The sequence below is a fragment of the Monodon monoceros genome, unplaced genomic scaffold, assembly GCF_005190385.1.
Source record: "Monodon monoceros isolate NGI ecotype Baffin Bay Population unplaced genomic scaffold, NGI_Narwhal_1 Super_Scaffold_12, whole genome shotgun sequence".
Classification (NCBI taxonomy): Eukaryota; Metazoa; Chordata; class Mammalia; order Artiodactyla; family Monodontidae; genus Monodon; species Monodon monoceros.
In genome coordinates this window covers 132,963,989-132,982,283 of record NW_021703768.1, presented here as the reverse complement: position 1 = coordinate 132,982,283, position 18,295 = coordinate 132,963,989, and the positions used below count along the sequence as shown (strand labels likewise).

General features: G+C 46.3%; 1 protein-coding gene across 4 annotated transcripts in view; it reads left to right on the top strand.

Annotated features, from left to right (window-relative positions):
• The window catches only part of ADAM19 (ADAM metallopeptidase domain 19), an 87,724-nt gene that overhangs the window by 64,833 nt on the left and 4,596 nt on the right, over positions 1 to 18,295 (top strand). For all 4 annotated transcript variants that reach the window (XM_029218805.1, XM_029218806.1, XM_029218808.1 and 1 more), the window contains 9 exons: positions 1,564 to 1,653; positions 4,073 to 4,268; positions 5,550 to 5,658; positions 6,872 to 7,076; positions 7,815 to 7,892; positions 8,006 to 8,114; positions 9,152 to 9,296; positions 10,138 to 10,222; positions 10,511 to 10,735. In XM_029218805.1, coding sequence (XP_029074638.1) covers positions 1,564 to 1,653; positions 4,073 to 4,268; positions 5,550 to 5,658; positions 6,872 to 7,076; positions 7,815 to 7,892; positions 8,006 to 8,114; positions 9,152 to 9,296; positions 10,138 to 10,222; positions 10,511 to 10,735 — 1,242 coding nt within the window. The remainder of the gene's footprint in view (positions 1 to 1,563; positions 1,654 to 4,072; positions 4,269 to 5,549; positions 5,659 to 6,871; positions 7,077 to 7,814; positions 7,893 to 8,005; positions 8,115 to 9,151; positions 9,297 to 10,137; positions 10,223 to 10,510; positions 10,736 to 18,295) is intronic.

Sequence of the window (18,295 nt, the reverse complement as noted above, 5' to 3'; positions counted from 1 at the left end):
TACAGTAGGTTCTTATTAGTTATCTATTTTATATATAGAGTAGTGTGTATATGTCAATCCCAATCTCCCTATTTATCCTACCCCTTACCCGCTGGTAACCATAAGTTTGTTTTCTACATCTGTAACTCTATTTCTGTTTTGTAGATAAAAGTCATCTTTTTTAAAAAATTAATTAATTTTTTGGCTGCGTTGGGTCTTCATTGCTGCGTGCGGGCTTTCTCTAGTTGCAGCGAGTGGGGTCAGTCATTGAGGTGCGTGGGCTTCTCATTGCGGTGTCTTCTCTTGTTGCAGAGCACAGGCTCTAGGCCCATAGGCATCAGTAGTTGCAGCATGTGGGCTCAGTAGTTGCAGCACGCAGGCCCTAGCGTGTTTGGGCTTCAGTAGTTGCAGCGCATGGGCTCTGTTGTTGCGGCGCATGGGCTCTAGGGCACGTGGGCTTCAGTAGTCGTGGTGTGTGGGCTCAGTAGTTGTGGCTCACGGGCTCTAGAGTGCAGGCTCAGTAGTTGTGGTGCGTGGGCTTAGTTGCTCCATGGCATGTGGGGTCTTCCCAGACCAGGGCTTGAACCCACGTCCCCTGCATTGGCAGACGGATTCTTAACCACTGTGCCACCAGGGGAGTCCCGTCCTCTTTTTAAATCTCATTCTGTATGTCAGCAAATCAGGACCCGTAGGGCAGGAAGGAAGAGAGGAGAGCATGGAACCCCTAGAGAAGGGTCCAGGCCAGCGAGGGTTGAGGAGGAGCAGCAGATGGCAAGAGAAGTCTGGGGAAGCAGGCCCGGGGGCTGACATAAATTGTTCAGGAGTTGTTCCAGCATGCTCTGACTCCTGATGGCCTCTTTTTATCAGATAGTAAGGTTTAGGAGTGTGGGGGGCGCAGCAGTAGAAGACATGGTCTCTGGATGTTGTGTTGGGGATGAGAAAAACAAATCACAGAATTTCCATATAATGTAATACTATGCTAAAAACCATGTTTTAGAAGAATCCATGATTACAAGGAGAAATGGGCATATTATGTTAAGTTAAAAGCAGTATGGGGCTTCCCTGGTGGCGCAGCGGTTGAGAGTCCACCTGCCGATGCAGGGGACACGGGTTCGTGTCCCGGTCTGGGAAGATCCCAGGTGCCGCGGAGCGGCCGGGCCCGTGAGCCATGGCCGCTGAGCCTGCGCGTCCGGAGCCTGTGCTCCGCAACGGGAGAGGCCACAACAGTGAGAGGCCCGCTTACCAAAAAATAAATAAATAAATAAAAATAAAAAATAAAAAAAGCAGTATCGATACTATGATTTTATAAAATGAGTATATGTCTGTGTGTGTGTATAGGAAAGTGCTTAGAAAAATACAGAGTGTAGTTGTGTCAGGTTGTGTGTTACTGATGATTATGCGTATGTATGTTTTTACGATGTATACGTATTACCTTAATGATAAAGCTATAAAGTGATTTTTTGGTGGAGACTTCCCAGGGGCCTGTGGGGCAGGGTAGGGGGTAAAGGCCCTCACCCTGCCTAGTCCCCTGTATCCCTGCCCTGCTGCCCCAGAGGCTCACGCCCCCTCCCACTGCCTCCCCAGGAATGTGATAACCCCTGCTGCAATGCCTCTAATTGCACCTTGAGAGAGGGGGCAGAGTGTGCCCATGGCTCCTGCTGTCACCGGTGTAAGGTAAGTGGCCCTTTCTTCCCTGCCCAGGGTTCTGACCTAACAGTCCAAGAGTCTGCTGGGGGGTAATGGCCAGGATTCAGCCTCTATCCTGGGGAAGTGGTGGCATCAAAGTTTCAGAAACATGGAGCTAGAAAGGGCCCTTGAACAAAGTTTACTTTTTTCTATATTGGGCCTCACTGAGTTCAGATCATCCCAGAGGGCTGTGTGTGCCTTCTGGAAGATGGGAGATTAAAAAAAGAAAAGTGTCCAGAAAGATTAGGCTTGATTTTATTTGGAACTCAAAATAGTCTTCATCACAGTTTTGATTAACATTAATGAATTGCTTATTAGGTGCCAGGCACGGTACAGAGAATTTTATATATGTCATCTCATTCAATCCTTATAAAAGCCCCATGAGATGTGTATTAATATCCTCAATTTAAGATGAGAAAACTGGGGCTCAGAAGGGATAAGTGGCTTCTCTGGGATCACACAGCAGGAGGAGGCTGAACCAGGCTGACCTGACTCTGGAGCCCACTCTCTTAATATTGATGTGGAAGATCACATCATTTTTACCACTAATATTACTATAGGTCTGCAGTCTCTTATCTATAATTCTGAAATTTAGGAAGTTCTGAAAACTCAAAAAAAATTTTTTAACTTATTGGTGGCAAAATTTGACCTGAATTGACATGAGTCTAATTATAGTCTTAAAAAAAAATCATACTTAAAGTGAATATTATATTTCATTGCAGAAATATTAATGTGTGTGATTAAAAAGTATATTCCTAGGCCTTGCTGGTGGGTTATGTAACATACATATGTAATGTGTACGTGTGTGTGTGTGTATACACACACACACACACACACACACACACGTATGTACATCTGTGTAGTGTCTGCTTTCTGAAATCTGTAAAGTCTGAAGCCCATCTGATCCCAGGGTTTTGGATAGGACTGTGCTTCCACCTACCACTTGCTGAGGGCTCATGATGTTCTGCATACTGTTCAAGTACTTTATTAGAACATCCTTCTAGCGTGACCTTCTAGCAATAACCACGAGAGGGTTATTACCCTCACGGGTGCATACACATAGGTCCTACTGCTGGTTAAGGAGCTGGGATTTGAACCCAGGCAGGCTGGCTCCATGGTGGGTCCTCTTCCCCTCCATCTTGCTCTCAGGTGGAGAGATGCATCCTGAGGCCACCCTTGAACTGAGACTGTCAGAAAGCTGCTCAGCTGGCCCATTCTTGCCTTCTGTCTTGGGAGGGCCTTGTGGGTGGCGTGGAGTCACCCGGGAGTGTGGAGGGGCGCTGTTCTCAGACGTGGCTCTCCTTGCCTAGCTCAGGGGAACTCCCACGCCATCTGGTTTGACTCTAGGATGCACCCGGCGTCCCCCAGGGAGGCTGTGCTAGCTGGGGTCAGGTCCTTGAGTCTCAGGCTAAGGCCTGAGAGCGAGTGTGGAGAGCGCCCATCTCCCAGTCCCAGGATATCAGCTTGGATCTTGAAAAGGAGTTCCTGGAGAGAAGTGTGTGGGAAAAGATGAGGCTTGGAGTCTGAGGCCTTCAATTCAAGCCCTCTGTGTGATTTGGGGCAGCCGATTACCCATCCAAGCCTAGGTTCTTTATCTGTAAGACGGGAAGAGTACTAATAACTCTGACCACCCTGGGAGGCTGGAAGACTCAAGTGGAAACTCAGTGTTTACCAGTTGCCCAAGGTGTGCTATTGATCAGGTTATTTCATCTGCAGAATGAGGCAAATAGCAGTATATGTAGCTCATGGATATTGTGAGGATCTCACGACTTGAGTATGTGTAACATACTTAGCCTGGCGCTTGGCTCAGTAACGGGGATGTATTATTGCCAGAGTGCTTTGTAAATTCAAAGATGTATGAATGAAAAAAAAAAAGACGTATGAATGCTACTCTGTGTGTGTGTGTGTGTGTGTGTATCTCTACATATGTATTAGTGGGCTTGGCTCTTCTGTCACTTACTAACCATGAGACTTTGGAGACATTATTTAACCTCTTTCGCCTCAGGTTTCGTAATCTGTGAAATAGGGATAATTATATTACAGAGGACTATCATGAAAACTAAATGAAGTGATATTTGTACTGCACTTAAGTGGGAGCTCCCTAAAGTAGCTGTGATTACTAAAGCACTTAGTAAACTGTAAATTGTTGCATAAATATTATTTTTTACCTACTTCTTAAGACTGCTATGCAGAGTTAGCATTTGTGAAAACACCTCGAAACCCTAAGTCACTATTCATATTAGATGAATGATGGTGATTTGAGCTAATGAGGTCATGTAAAAAGCACTCCGAAATAATGGTAATGGGAAATTCTGTTCCACGAGAGTGATGCTCATGAGCCCTTGCTGGGAGGGTTGAGGGCAGGTGGCAGATTGACCTTTTTTTCTGCTCTCGTTCCTCGGCTCAGCTGCTGGCCCCTGGCACACTGTGCCGTGAGCAGGCGCGGCAGTGTGACCTCCCGGAGTTCTGCACGGGCAAGTCCCCCCATTGCCCCACCAACTTCTACCAGATGGACGGCACCCCCTGCGAGGGTGGCCAGGCCTACTGCTACAATGGCATGTGCCTTACCTACCAGGAGCAGTGCCAGCAGCTGTGGGGTCCTGGTAAGGCTCTCCTGGGGGGAATGGCCCTCCTCCCACCCCACTGCTTCCTAGCCAGCCTCCCCCTTCAGGCACTCTGGGTAGCTTAGAATCCTTGGCTTTAAAACAACATCTCCAGATATTTCCTTTTTTCAAACCCCTTGCCTCAGGGTAGACTTTCAGGGAGAGGCAGTAGGCAGTGTTCTTCCTAGTTCTTTGATGCTTTAAATTCTCAGAATGGGTGAGTGGATAAGAATAATCCAACAGAAATGGCAGAGGATGGAGACAGAAAAGGAAATGCAAATGGCCTTAAGCTATAAGCAAATTATAACAACTGTGGGATGGGATTTTTTTCATGTATCATATTGGCAAAGACTGAAGAATTAATATAATAAGGTAATAATACTATAACAACAAGAACAATAATAATATAGTTGTGGAGGGTGTGGGAAAACAGGTAGGTACAAACCCAATGGAAAGCTGTTTGGAGATACCAGAATTTTAAGTGCACCTGTCATTGGGCTCATCCATACTACTCCTTGGGGATGTATCTATCCTGCATTTGCACTTGCACATTTATGTGAAGATAGATTTACAACGATATTCATTGCAACATTGTTAGTGATACCAGTAGCAACCTATAAATCCTTCAGTAGGGACCAATTAAAGTAATTCTGGTACCTCCACACTATACAGCTGAATAAAAGGAGGCAGCTCTGTATGTACTGAATTAAAAAAAAAATCTCTCGTGATAAATTAAGTGAAAAATGCAAGACGCAGACCAGTGAATGGGCTATGCTGGCACTCTTTATTAGCTGGATTATCTCTAGAAGATACACAAGAATTGTATCTAGACAGTAGAGATAAAATTATCTTTAGAAGATACACTGTTAATTGAGATTGCTTCACCAGGTTGTAGGAAAGTAGGAACTGGAATGACTAGGTAGAAAAAACTGAAAGACATGCTTTATTCTTTAAAATGTCGTGCAGGTATTACCTTTAGTAAAAAACCTGAAGTGGGACAGGCCTTCTTCATTAGAGAGAAGGCTTAGCACACAAACCTCCCACAGATATAAAACCCCAATAAGGTATAAAGAACTGATGTAAAGCCTTTTTCTATGAGTAGGTCTTGAGGAGGTGGGGGTCGAATAACTGATAGGGGTAAAGAAAGAACAGGCTGAGTATTCCCTCCCCTAAAACTTTCTTAACCTTCTGATTTTGCCAAGGGCTAGCTCTGCCCTTTGGGGGCTTCTGGCTTCTGCTAACGTTGGCTAGTGTACTGATAAATGTTTCTTGCCCACCCAGGAGCCCGGCCCGCTCCAGATCTCTGCTTCGAGAAGGTTAATGTGGCAGGTGACACCTTTGGAAACTGTGGGAAGGACATGAATGGGAAACACAAGAAGTGCAACATGAGGTGATGACCATAGGGCAGACCCCATGAGATGAGGGTGACAAAGCAATTCCTGCTCCGTCCTCACTCCCGCCCTCTCAGCAGCTTGGCTGGCCCCAAACTGGGCCTTTAAATAAATCTGTTCCAGGCCCTTTTGGCAATGTGCCATTCAGCCCTAAGGGAGTCCAAGGGAGGGCGCGGATGGCAATGCTTCCTAGAAAGCTGGTCCGACCTCCTTCTGGGGCCTTCTTACAGTAGGGTGGGGCATCAGCCCTCTTGGGTCATTTCCACAGGGTACGACTTATACCCTCATCTGAACAGCCTGTTATTCACCCATTCATTCATTCATTTCAAACATCTATCCATCCACCCACCCACCCATCCACTATCTATTGTGGCTCTACCATGTGCCAGATACTGTGCTGAGTCCATGGAACATAACAATACGGTGTAATAATGGAAATGTTAGTGGGTTGAGGTGGTCTCCCAAAGGAAGTTATGCCTAAGCTGAGATTTGGAGAAATTATCCAGTTGAACAGGATGGGGAATGGCGCTGGTACCTGGGAGAGTGTACCAGGCAGAGAGATGAGTAGAGAAAAATCCTTGGTAGGAAGAACTGATAACAATTTGATATAGTTAAAGTATAATGTTGGGGTGCAGTGGAGAGGGGGCTTCTGAGAAATGAGCCTAGCTAGTTAAGCAGGGACCAGATCATGAGAAGCCTCAAATGCATGGCTAGGGGTGTTTGGACTTTGGCTTGAGAGCAGTTTGGAAATTAGGCTCTTATAGGGCAAGACTGGAGGCAGGGAGACAGATTCCTGGTGTCCAGGTGAGAAAGGATGGTGGTGTGAATTAGAGTAGGTATATAGGAGGGAGGGAGTATGGGAAGTCGGGGATGACACCAGGCTTCTGGCTGCAGCACTTGAGTGCATGGGGGTGCAAGGAGCATAAGGGGGCAGGTTGCTCAGGTCAGGCAGTTGTCCTTGCAGTAAAGAGGACTTTCCAAGGCCAGCTCTCTGGCCTCGATCTGCTTGGGGATAAAGATCTAGCATCCTATCCTTGGTCTCAGTCCACATGGGGTCTTTCCTGCTGAGTCCCTACAGCACACTCATTGCCCTTTTGCCTCTCCCCCATCCAAGCCTGCTGTCCTGGTCAAGAAAGATTGAAGCTCTTTGGTGCCCCAGCTCTTCCCCTGCCTCTGATTCCATCTCCTTCCCTCCTTCTCTCTCGGGCTCAGAGATGCCAAGTGTGGGAAGATCCAGTGTCAGAGTTCTGAGGCCCGGCCCCTGGAGTCCAATGCAGTGCCCATCGACACCACCATCATCATGAACGGGAGGCAGATCCGATGTCGGGGAACCCACGTCTACCGAGGTCCCGAGGAGGAGGGTGACATGCTGGACCCAGGCCTGGTGATGACCGGGACCAAATGTGGCCATAACCACGTGAGTCCCTTTCTCCAGCCTCACTCAGTCGTTGGGTTGCAGTGACTGAAGTGTGAATCTGGAGCGAGGGTGCCTGGGCTCAAGTCCTGGCTTCCCCAACCTCTCTGGCCCTGTGGCTTGCTTCCTTTATTAAATAAGCATGTTAGTAAGAGCAAGACCCACCTCATAGAATTGTTATAAGGATTAAATGAGATAATCCCTGTAAACCATTTAGAAGGCTGGCTATTATCTCTTTTGTCCTTATCATTAATTATCTTATGAATTGAGAAGTGGACTAGACTAGGAGTCAGGGAAGCCTGGGGAAAATAATGGCCGTGTCTCAGAGTTTACTATGAGAATGATGTTATAAAAAACATTTGAAGCACTTGGTATACTACCTGGCACAAAGCAGACAGCTGTCACCATGGTCATTATTTTTAAGTATAATATTTCAATTAGTGCATATTAATATACAATTAAGTAATTAACATATCACCAACATATAGTAATATAGAGTGGAATAACACATTTATTAAAAATATAATATTTGTTTTTTCTCCCTAATCACACAAGTGATAGCAGAATTTAGTTAACCACCATCCTGTCCTTGGCTTTTTAGGTTGTTTTTAATTTTTCACAGTAATAACCTGAAGTAGGCTGCCTTTTTGAGTCCCATAAGTTCTGAGTGCAAAACCCCAGTCTCCTAATTGCCAACCAGTGTCCCTTCCGTTGTACTGAGTGGCTTCTTCCTCATTACAGATTTGCTTCGAGGGGCAGTGCAGGAACACCTCGTTCTTCGAAACAGAAGGCTGTGGGAAGAAGTGCCACGGCCACGGGGTACGCGTGCCTGGGGTTTTGGGGCTCCTCTGCCATGATGACTGAGGGGGCAGGCCCTATGGGAGGCCAGAGCTCTCCAGGGTGCTGACGCCTCTGCCCTGCCCTTGCTCCAGGTTTGCAACAACAATCAGAACTGCCATTGCTTCCCGGGCTGGGCCCCGCCCTTCTGCAACACACCGGGCCAAGGGGGCAGCATCGACAGCGGGCCCATGCCCCCCGAGGGTGAGTGCCTGGCCTGTGTGGGCCTCTGCCCACCTTTGTGAGGAGGGGTGGGTGCCATGGGGGCGGGTGGCATGATGCAGAGAGATGATGAGTCAGCATCACTATCCTGATTTTGTAGATGAGAGAACAAGAGGGACCGAGTGGGAGGAGTGGCCCAGGCTAGCAGCCTGGTGTGGGGCTCAGCCTCAGTTGGTCTTCCTCTGTCCCTTCTATTGAGGGGCATGGTTCTGCTTAGAGAGAGATTAAGACAGACCACAGGTTACTGAATAATCACATTCTTTCTGGGGGGCGGTGGAGGCGACTACCCCTTCTTGGCCACTTAAAAATAATCATGAACCTAGGACACATTATAGTGGCTCAGATCTCCTTGGATGAACAAAGCTTCAAATGAGGAACCAGGAACTCAGAAAATGTTACAGTTTTTTTAGTGGAAATCTAAGGGATTCTAGCTCTTTGGTTTCCAAGCTTTTAAAAAGTAATAGAGAACTTTTTTTTTTTTTAAGGAAGAAACCTCAACATGTAAAACATAAAAGTAGTGTGTCACTGTTCTATATATATTTTGTGCATTTAGATTTATAATTTGTGAGAACATTGAGGCAGTTCGGTGAAACCCAATGTGAAATTGTGGATTATGTGTGAAAGTTCTAATCTTACGTCAATCTATGACTCTCAGTGTTTTGTGTTGGTTGCTTTGTGTCCAGGAACATCATGATTCAGGCTGAAAACTAGTGGTAAATAATAATAGAGCTGAAACTCCTTGCCTTAAAAGGCACTGTCTTCAATTAGGCAGAAGTGGCCGGAGAAGCTTTATTATGAGATCTGTGCCAAGCAAGTTGACCTGGTTGTTTAAGCTAATAATAGTGGCTTCGCAGTGGGACATAATGTGTGTTTTTTTACTATAGTTTTTAAGTTAAAGTAAGTAATACAATGTAAATGAAGATCAAATATCTGAAGAGTGTCAGGAATACATTATTTGAAATCCACAGCTAAAGCTCAGACCGCTTCTAAGTCTTTCACTTGGGTTCTATTTCTGGAAGGTGCTGGTCCTGTAGTAGCCGGTGTGTTTTCGGCCATCTTTGCGCTGGCGGTCCTCATGCTGATGTACCACTGCTGTAAACAGAACAACAAACTGGGCTACCTCAAGCCCCTAGCCCTCCCTTCCAAGTTGAGGCAACAGTTCAGGTATGACGGGGTACCGTGAAGGATTTGGGGTCCACTTGGAGATCACAGAGCTTTCCATAAGCAGTACCTGGTGAAAAAGTTGGTGGTGGTGGGTCTAATTCGGGGAAGGCAAATGCCAGGTACACGCCGCTCTCTCCACTGCTGCCATGCTCCTTGACCGTGGCAGACATTACTAGCTGATTTTTATTAATAAGTAAGCTTGGCTGAGCCTGGTCATCACTTCAGAATCCTTCTCAGCAGAATGCCCCAACCAATTCAAGTTGGAATAGAAATGAAACCTCTTTGCTAGCGTGTATCTATCTAATTGATTTGCTCCCCATTTTAAAGGGCAGGAAACTGAGGCAACAGAGAAAAACTGACTAGCTCGTCAATTACAGGGGTGGCTGGACATCAGCTCAAGACAGAGTAATTTTTTTTCCTAAGCAGTTCATTCCTTTGAATATTGAAGGTGTATAGTCTCTGAGTCCTCTATTAGATGACACTTTTTCCGGAGGGGATTTTAAATCCCAGGTCCTCCTGGCACGACGCCTGAGGGAGATTGGTTGATGGATGGTGTCATCCTCGTCTTCTTGGGGGAGAAAGGTCTTAAAAGGGTGAAGGAAAGGTGCTGAGGAACATTCTGCTTTGTATGAGGCCAATTGTCTTTCCTTGGGAGTTTTCCATTGGCCACCGTGTCCATGCCTAGGGAGCTGGGGTTCAGGAGGACCCATCCCACTTCCACCAGAACAGACTTGGGATGACTGAGCTGCTCACTGCCATGCCTCGGTCAGAGGGATGTCAGGCACTGATCCTCAATGAACAACACTCCCTTTACTCTTCCTCTCTCCTTCCTTGTTACTAGTTGTCCCTTCAGGGTGTCTCAGAACAGTGGAACTGGCCACGCCAACCCAACGTTCAAGTTGCAGACACCCCAGGGCAAGCGAAAGGTAAAGGCTTTGCACCATGAACTTTGCTACTTTAACTTTGTCCCTCAGGACTCTGCTAGATTTTCCTAAGCGCCTCTGTGGGCCCACGGGATTGGTGATAAAAGACACTTTCTTGGCTTGAGAGATGGTCAGCTGGTTCTGCCATCCCCTAATGACTTTAAACGTTGCATCTGACCTCTGGGATCCTAGGCCTCTGTGCATGTCAGTGAGACACACAAGACCACCCCTGACTTTTTAAGTGCATTAAGGGTTCCTGTGTCTCAGGCATTCCTCGTCTTATGCATACAGGTGACCAACACCCCTGAAACCCTACGGAAGCCCTCCCAGCCTCCTCCCAGGCCCCCTGCAGACTGTCTGCATGGTGGGTCCCCACCTGCGCCATTGCCAGCACACCTCAGCAGGACTGCTAGGAACTCCCCAGGGGCCGGACCCCCAGTAGAGAGGAGAGAATCATCCAGGAGGCCTCCCCCAAGCCGGCCAGTGCCCCCCGCACCAAAGTGCATCCTCTCCCAGGTAAGTGGTTTCTCAGCAACCCTGGGCCGGAAGCATCACTTTTCAGGCCATCAGCCATGAGGAATGACAGAGGCTGGGAAGAGGGAGCTTGCTGACTCATGGGCTGGCTGCCTCTTCTGCATTCTGGTAGATACAGGGCACACAGAGTGAGGGTGATGAGCATGAGGAAATACACTACCGAGGACTTCCTTCCTGGTTGGCCTCTTCTGTGACAAGCCACTACCCACCTTCCACCCCAAATGTTAATGTTCAGTTAATGTTTCAGTTCCCCATGGTCTTTTTTCTCTCCTCTAGGCCTTTGCAAATGCTGTTTCTTCTGCCACATATACTTCCTTTTGCACGGCCAGCTCTTGTTCATCCTTAGGTCTCCTCTTAGATGCCACTTCCTCTAAGAAGCCTTCTCTGACCCCCAAGCCTGAGTTTGGTGCCTCTGTACTTCTCTCATCATAGTACTTATTCCACCAAATTGTGCCTCTTGGTATTTTGCACTAGTCGGGAAGTCTTACTGAGGGACATACGGTGATGCCTCGCTCGTCTGGGAGGCTGGTCAAGGGGCCGGGCCTCTGGGAGGGCTGAGTAGGGGCTGGGCTATCCCCCCACCACTGGTGTTCTTTGGAAGCAGAGCTGCCTGCCCAGCAGTCTGTTCACCCGGTGTTTCTGTGCTCTGATGGCTCCAGCTCTACCTTCTGGCAGAAGTTCCTGTAGCACAGACACAGATGTTTCCAGGACGGTGGCCAGGCGTGGTGCCTTCCAGAGCGGCCTGTGGTTTTTGGTGTGGAGCCCCTCAGGTGGGGTAGGGGACTTGCCCATTTTCCTCCTGGGACTGCTGTTCTTGGGCATGGTCCAGAGGGCTCCATGGAGCCCAGGCTGTCTCTGCCCCTAAGGACTGTGGTTGGCTCCAGGTGTTGGGGGGGGTCCCTGGGACACGGCAGTGTCATGGTTTAGCAGAGCCGAGAGCATCAGTTTTGGTTCTCTGATGATGCGAAGCTGCTACTATCCCACTTTTCTCATCTGGGGCAGCGGGGGGATAGAAAATTCCATGCAGAAAGGGAAAGGAAAGACTGACAGGGAGAGAAGAGGGAAGGAGAAAGGGAAAAGAGCAAGAGGAGTAGAGGAGGGACGAGGAGACGGAGGGTGCGTTAGTCTCCTTGGGCGGCCAAAACAGCACAGACCGGGTGGTGTGAACAACAGGAAGTTATCCTCTGATGGTTCTGGAGGCTGGAAGTCCAGTAGGCTTGGTTTCTTCTGAGGCCTGTCTGCTTGGCTTGCAGATGACTGCATTCTGCCGTGTCCTCATATGGTCCTTCCTTTGTGTACGTGCACCCTGATGTCTCTCTGTGTCTACATTTCCTCTTATAAGGACGCCAGTCAGACCGGATTAGGGCCCACTCTAACGGCCTCATTTCAACATAGTCACCTCTTTAAAGGCCCTGTCTCCAAATACAGTCACATTCTGAGGTACTGGGGGTTAGAGCGGAAACGTATGAATTTTGGCGGGGCACAGTTCGGCCCATAACAGAAGGAAAGAGGAGAGAAAGGGAGGAAGAGGGGAGAAAGCAGCCACGTGCAGACAGGGGTGTGGGAAGAACAGAGGTGTAGGAGGAGGGAGCAGTCCATTGAAACCACTGGTCCTAAAAAACCCACACTGGAGGCCTGTTCAGTGGAGATGGTGTCAGCCTCACCCCAAGGTGCCGAGCAGTAGGTTGGGGGAGGGGTCCCCAGGGGCAGTGGACTCCAGCTGGGGGGACGGGAAGCCTGGAGGCTCCATGTCCTGCCCTGACTCCCACTTTCCCTGGTGGCTGCTGGCAGGAATCCAGAGCTCAGAGGGCCACCTGGCCGGTGGAAGTTATCCCAAAACACATGCCAAGCACGGCGTCTGCTGGGCCTGGGCCCAGATGGGGGTTTCTCAAGGGCGGGGAGTGGGAGGCAGCTTCTCTGAGCAGGCGGCGGGGATTAAATCGGGGCGCCGCCCCCTTCCTCAGAACCATTCCAAGAAGAGAGTCTGCTGCCCCCATTTTCGGTGTTGGGTAGCTGTGTCTCATGGAGTTGAAGGGGCTACCCCGAGGTGGCGGTTTGTAAGTGGAGTAGCCAGGACTTGCACCCAGGGCTGACTCCAAACCCTTCACCACCCTGTGGGTCAGGTCCTGGCTTAGGCCCTGGACTCCAGAGCTGAGATACCACTTGCCCTGGGGGAATTCACACTCCACCACCTACTAGCTTGGTGACATGGACCACTCTGGAGAGGTGGAGGGTGAAGCTTCGTAACCTCTTCTATTCTGTCTACAAATGTGTATGAACTTCTACTCTGTACTAGGCAGTGGTTAGCAAAGCAGATGCCATCTCCGCCTCACAGAGCTCACAGCTTGCTGGGGACGAGACTGGTATACATGTAGTGACAGTAGTGGTAAGTGCTATGAAGGAGAGGTTCAGCATTCTTACAAAGAGAGTTATGGGGGACTTGACTTAGCCTGGGAAATCTGGGGAGGCTTCCGTGAGGAGGTGACATTTGAGCTGAGACCTGCGGGGTGAGCAGGCTGTGAAGGGTGGGAGAGGTTCTTGGACCAGGGACCTGATGGTAGGGAAGCTTTGTGATGGAGAGAGCCCACAGATGGAAGGAACTTCAAGGCCCCTTTGCCTGGGGCCCATGGAGCTATGATGAAAGGCTGGAGAGCCAGGGGAAGCCAGACTGTGCCACAGGCATGGACTAGGAATTTGGTCTGCATTTGATGGGAACAGGGCAGTGGTGGAGCATGGGTGACATCTACAGGGATTTCCATCTACAGGGAAATTTCCCTACAGATTTGCCATCTACAGGGATCTCACTTTGGGCTACATTTAGGCAAGAGGGAGGCACAGTGCCTGGGAGGGTGCCCAGAGATGCTTCTGAGACTATTAATCTTCCATTGTTTGACCTGGGTGAGGATTACATAGGTGTGTTCACTCTGATGATTCATCTGGTTGTATGACTCATTTCTTTTTATGTATATTATACTTTAATTAAAAAATTAGTTTTAAAGAATGAAAGGCTCACTGTAGCGGCATTGTGATCCGAGGGATGAGACTGGGTGCAGGGGTTACAAGTTTAAACAGCGTCCAGAGGAGAGGTGATGGTAGCTTGGAGCGGGGGGGTGACAGCAGTGATGGGGTGAAGCTGGTGAGGGATGTGTAGAAGAGAAAAGACAGGGGAACAGTTGCTGATGAGGGTTGGGAGGGGATGACAACCCGCCCCCCCCAAAAAAAAACCCCCACACAACTGCCCAGTGTCTGGTTTGTGCAGCTTGACTGATGGAGGTGCCACCCGCTGAGGACAGGAGCAATGGGCCAGAGCGGTTCAAGGACAGTTTCTGCCTCTAGAAAACAGTGCTGGGTGAGGCCCCTGGTAGAGCCGAGCTGGGTCAAAGCAGACGTGGCCAGTGGCATGACCCTGCTCTGGGAGGCCCAGTGTTGCCATGCTGATGATCACCCAGATCACCCGCCCTGCGTGTGCACTTGCACACACACAGATTGTTCGTTTGGCACAGAAAGCAGCCAAGGGAGCACAGCATTTCCCCACGGTATCCTGACATCTGCCCCCAGCTGTTGCTTCCCCCAGAAGGTCTCTGTCCTGGCCTCCAGCAGCCACTGATTTGACAGCTTTCTGGGCTGGAAGCGTGTGGGATCGCATTGTCCTTCCGGGAAGGGATGGCGCTGGACAACGGGGCGCTTTGGTCATGAGAATCTGCTGCTCTTTTTCATTTCTGCTGGCTGAGAAGCTGCTTTCAGAAGATCTCTGATTTACTCCCATTCTCTCCCCATGCTTGCCTTTGAGCCATTTTTATGCTTGCTAGTGACCTTCTCAGGAAGGGGAGCGATCCAGGACAGTAGGCACTGGAACTCTCACCTGTGGAATCAGCTTCTCTCTTGCACCCCACCAGCTTGGGGATCTGTGGGTGGTGGCATGAGATCCATTCTTTGCCCCTTAAAATTTTTTTTTGGATCACAGAATAAATATAGTTATTAAAATTTTTTTGACAGGTGCAGAGTTTTATTATTTTTTCAGCTAGTACGTGTTGAGTGCTTACTGTATAGTAGGCACTGTTCTAAAGCTTGAGCTGTATCACTGAATCAAACAGAAAAGGACCCCTGCCCCTGTTTCTTATATAGTGGGGGATGGAGAGGCAGAAAATAAAAAATAAGTAAGTTGTATAGTATGGTGGAATGGGATAAGTGATATATACCAAAAAAGAAAAGTAGATTAGGATAAAGGGGTCTGGGAATGCTGACTGGGGGAGTGTTGCAATTTTTAAAAATTGAAGTATAGCTGGTTTACAGTGTTGTGTTAGATTCTGCTGTGTAGGAAAATGATTCAGATATAGATATAGATATATATTCTCTTTCACATTCTTTCTGTTATAGGTTATTACAAGATACTGAATGTAGTTCTCTGTGCTGTAGAGTAGGTCCTTGTTGTTTATCTCTTTTATATATAGTAGTGTGTATCTATTAATTCCAAGCTCCTAATTTATCCCTCCTGCCTCTTCCCCTTTGGTAACCATAAGTTTGTTTTCTACGTCTGTGAGTCTGTTTCTGTTTTGTAAATAAGTTCATTTGTATCATTTTTTAGATTCCACACATATAAGTGGTATCATGTGATATTTGTCTTTCTCTGTCTGACTTACTTCACTTAGTGTGATAATCTCTAGGTCCATCCATGTTGCTGCAAATGGCACATTCGCTTGTATATATATACCACATTTTCTTTATCCATTCATCTATCGATGGACACTTAGGTTGCTTCCATGTCTTGGCTATTGTAAATAGTGCGACTATGAACATTGGGGTGCGTGTATCTTTTTGAATTAAGACATGACACCATAAAAGTCTGGGTATATGCTCAGGAGTGGGATTGCTGGATCATACGGTAGCTCTATTTTTAGCTTTTTCAGGAACCTCCATACTGTTTTCCATAGTGGCTGCACCAATTTACATTCTCACCCACAGTATAGGAGGGTTCCCTTTTCTACACACCCTCTCCAGCATTTATTGTTTGCAGACTTTTTGAAGATGGCCATACTGACCGGTGTGAGATGATACTTCATTGTAGTTTTGATTTGCGTTTCTCTAATAATTAGCAACGTTGAGCATCTTTTCATGTGCTTTTTGGCTGTCTGTATGTCTTCTTTGCAGAAATGTCTATTTAGGTCTTCTGCCCATTTTTTTGATTGGGTTGTTTGTTTTTTGATATTGAGCTGTTTGTTTGTATATTTGGGGAATTAAGCCCTTGTCAGTCACATTATTTGCAGATATTTTCTCCCATTTCATAGGTGTCTTTTCATTTTGTTTATGGTTTCGTTTGCTGTGCAAAAGCTTGTAAGTTTGATTAGGCCCCATTTGTTTATTTTTGCTTTTATTTCTTTTGCCTTAGGAGACTAACCTAAGAAAACATTGCTACGATTTATGTCAAAGAATGTTTTGCCTATGTTCTCTTTTAGGAGTGTTATGGTGTCATGTCTTACATTTAAGACTTTAAGACATTTCGAGTTTATTTTTGTGTATGGCGTGAGAGAGTGTTCTAACTATTGATTTACATGTGGCTGTCCAGTTTTCCAACACCACTTGCTGAAGAGACTGTCTTTTCTCCATTGTATATTTTTGCCTCCTTTGTTGAGATTAATTGACCATAGGTATGTGGGTTTATTTCTGGGATCTCTATTCTGTTCCATTGATCCATATGTCTGCTTTTGTGCCAATAACACACTGTTTGATAACTGTAGCTTTGTAGTATTGTCTGAAGTCTGGGAGGGTTATGCCTCCAGCTTTGTTCTTTTTCCTCAGGATCGTTTGGCAACTCTGGGTCTTTTGTGGTTTCATATAAATTTTATGATTATTTGCCCTAGTTCTGTGAAAAATGTCATGGGTAATTTGATAGGGGTTGCATTAAATCTGTAGATTGCTCTGGTTAGTATGGCCATTTTAACAATATTAATGCTTCCAATCCAAGAGCATCTTTCCATTTCTTTGAATTATCTTCAGTTTCCTTTGCCAATGTTTTTTATAATTCTCAGCATACCAGTCTTTCACTTCCTTCGTCAGATTTATTCCTAAGTATTTTTATTTTGGATACAATTTTTAAAGGGATTGTATTTTTACTTCTCTTTCTGATAATTTTATTATTAGTGTAAAGAAATGCAACAGATTTCTGTATGTTAATCTTGTATCCTGCTACCTTGCTGAATTCATTTATCAGTTTTAGTAGTTTTTTTTTTTTTTTTGGCTGTGCTGCACAGAATGTGGGATCTTAGTTACCTGACCAGGGATCAAACCCACACCCCCTGCATTGGAAGCACGGAGTCTTAACCACTGGACTGCCAGGGAAGTCCCAGTTATAGTAGTTTTTGTGTGAGTCTTTAGGGTTTTCTTTATATAGTATGTCATCTGCATATAATGACAATTTTACCTCTTCCTTTCCAATTTCCTTTTATTTCTTTTTCTTGGCTGATTGCTTTGTCTAGGACTTCCAATACTATGTTGAATAGAAGTGATGAGAATGGGCATCCTTTTCTTGTTCCACATTTTAGCAGGAAGGCTTTCAGCTTTTCGTTGTTGAGTTTTATGTTGGCTGTGGGTTTGTCATAAATATCCTTTATTATGCTGAGATATGTTCCGTCTATACCCACTTTGGTGAGAGTTTTTATTATGAGTTGATGTTGAATTTTATCAAATGCTCTTTCTGCATCTGTTGAGATGATCATGTGAGTTTTGTCTTTTGTTGATGTGGTGTTTCCTATTGATTGAGTTGCATATGTTGAGCCATTCTTGTGACCCTAGGATGAATCCAGCTTGGTTGTGGTATATGGTCTTTTTTATACGTTGTTGGATTCAGTCTGCTAATATTTTGTTGAGGATTTTTGCATCTATATTCATCAAAGATATTGGTCTGTAGTTTTCTTTTTTGTTAGTGTCTTTGTCTGGTTTTAGTATCAGGGTGATGGTGGCTTCATAGCATGACTTAGGGAGTGTTCCCTCCACTTCAATCTTTTGGAAGTGTTTGAGAAGGATTGGTGTAAGCTCTTCTTTGTATGTTTGGTAGAATTCCCCAGTGAAGCATCCTGGAAGCCACTCCCTTTGGTTTGCAGGGAGTTTTGTTTTGTTTTGTTTTGTTTTTTTTAACAGATTCCACTTCACTTCTAGTGATCATTCTGTTCAAATTATCTGTTTCTTCCTGATTCAGTTACGGTGGGCTGTGTGTTTCTAGAAACTTGTCCATTTCTTCTATGTTGTCCAATTCGTTGGCATGTAATGGTTCATAGTATTCTCTTATGATTTTTTGTATTTCTGCAGTGTTAGTAGTTATTTCTTGTCTTTCATTTCTTATTTTATTTGGGTCCTCTTTCTTCTTCTTGGTGAGCCTGACCAGAGGTTTGTCGATTTTATTTATCCTTTCAGAAAACCAGCTCTTGGTTTTATTGATTTTTTTTTCTATTTTTTAAAATCTCTATTTTATTTCCTCTCTGATCTTCTTTCTGCTGACTTTAGGTTTTGTTTGTTCTGCTTTTTCTAATTCTTTTAGGTGGTAGGTTA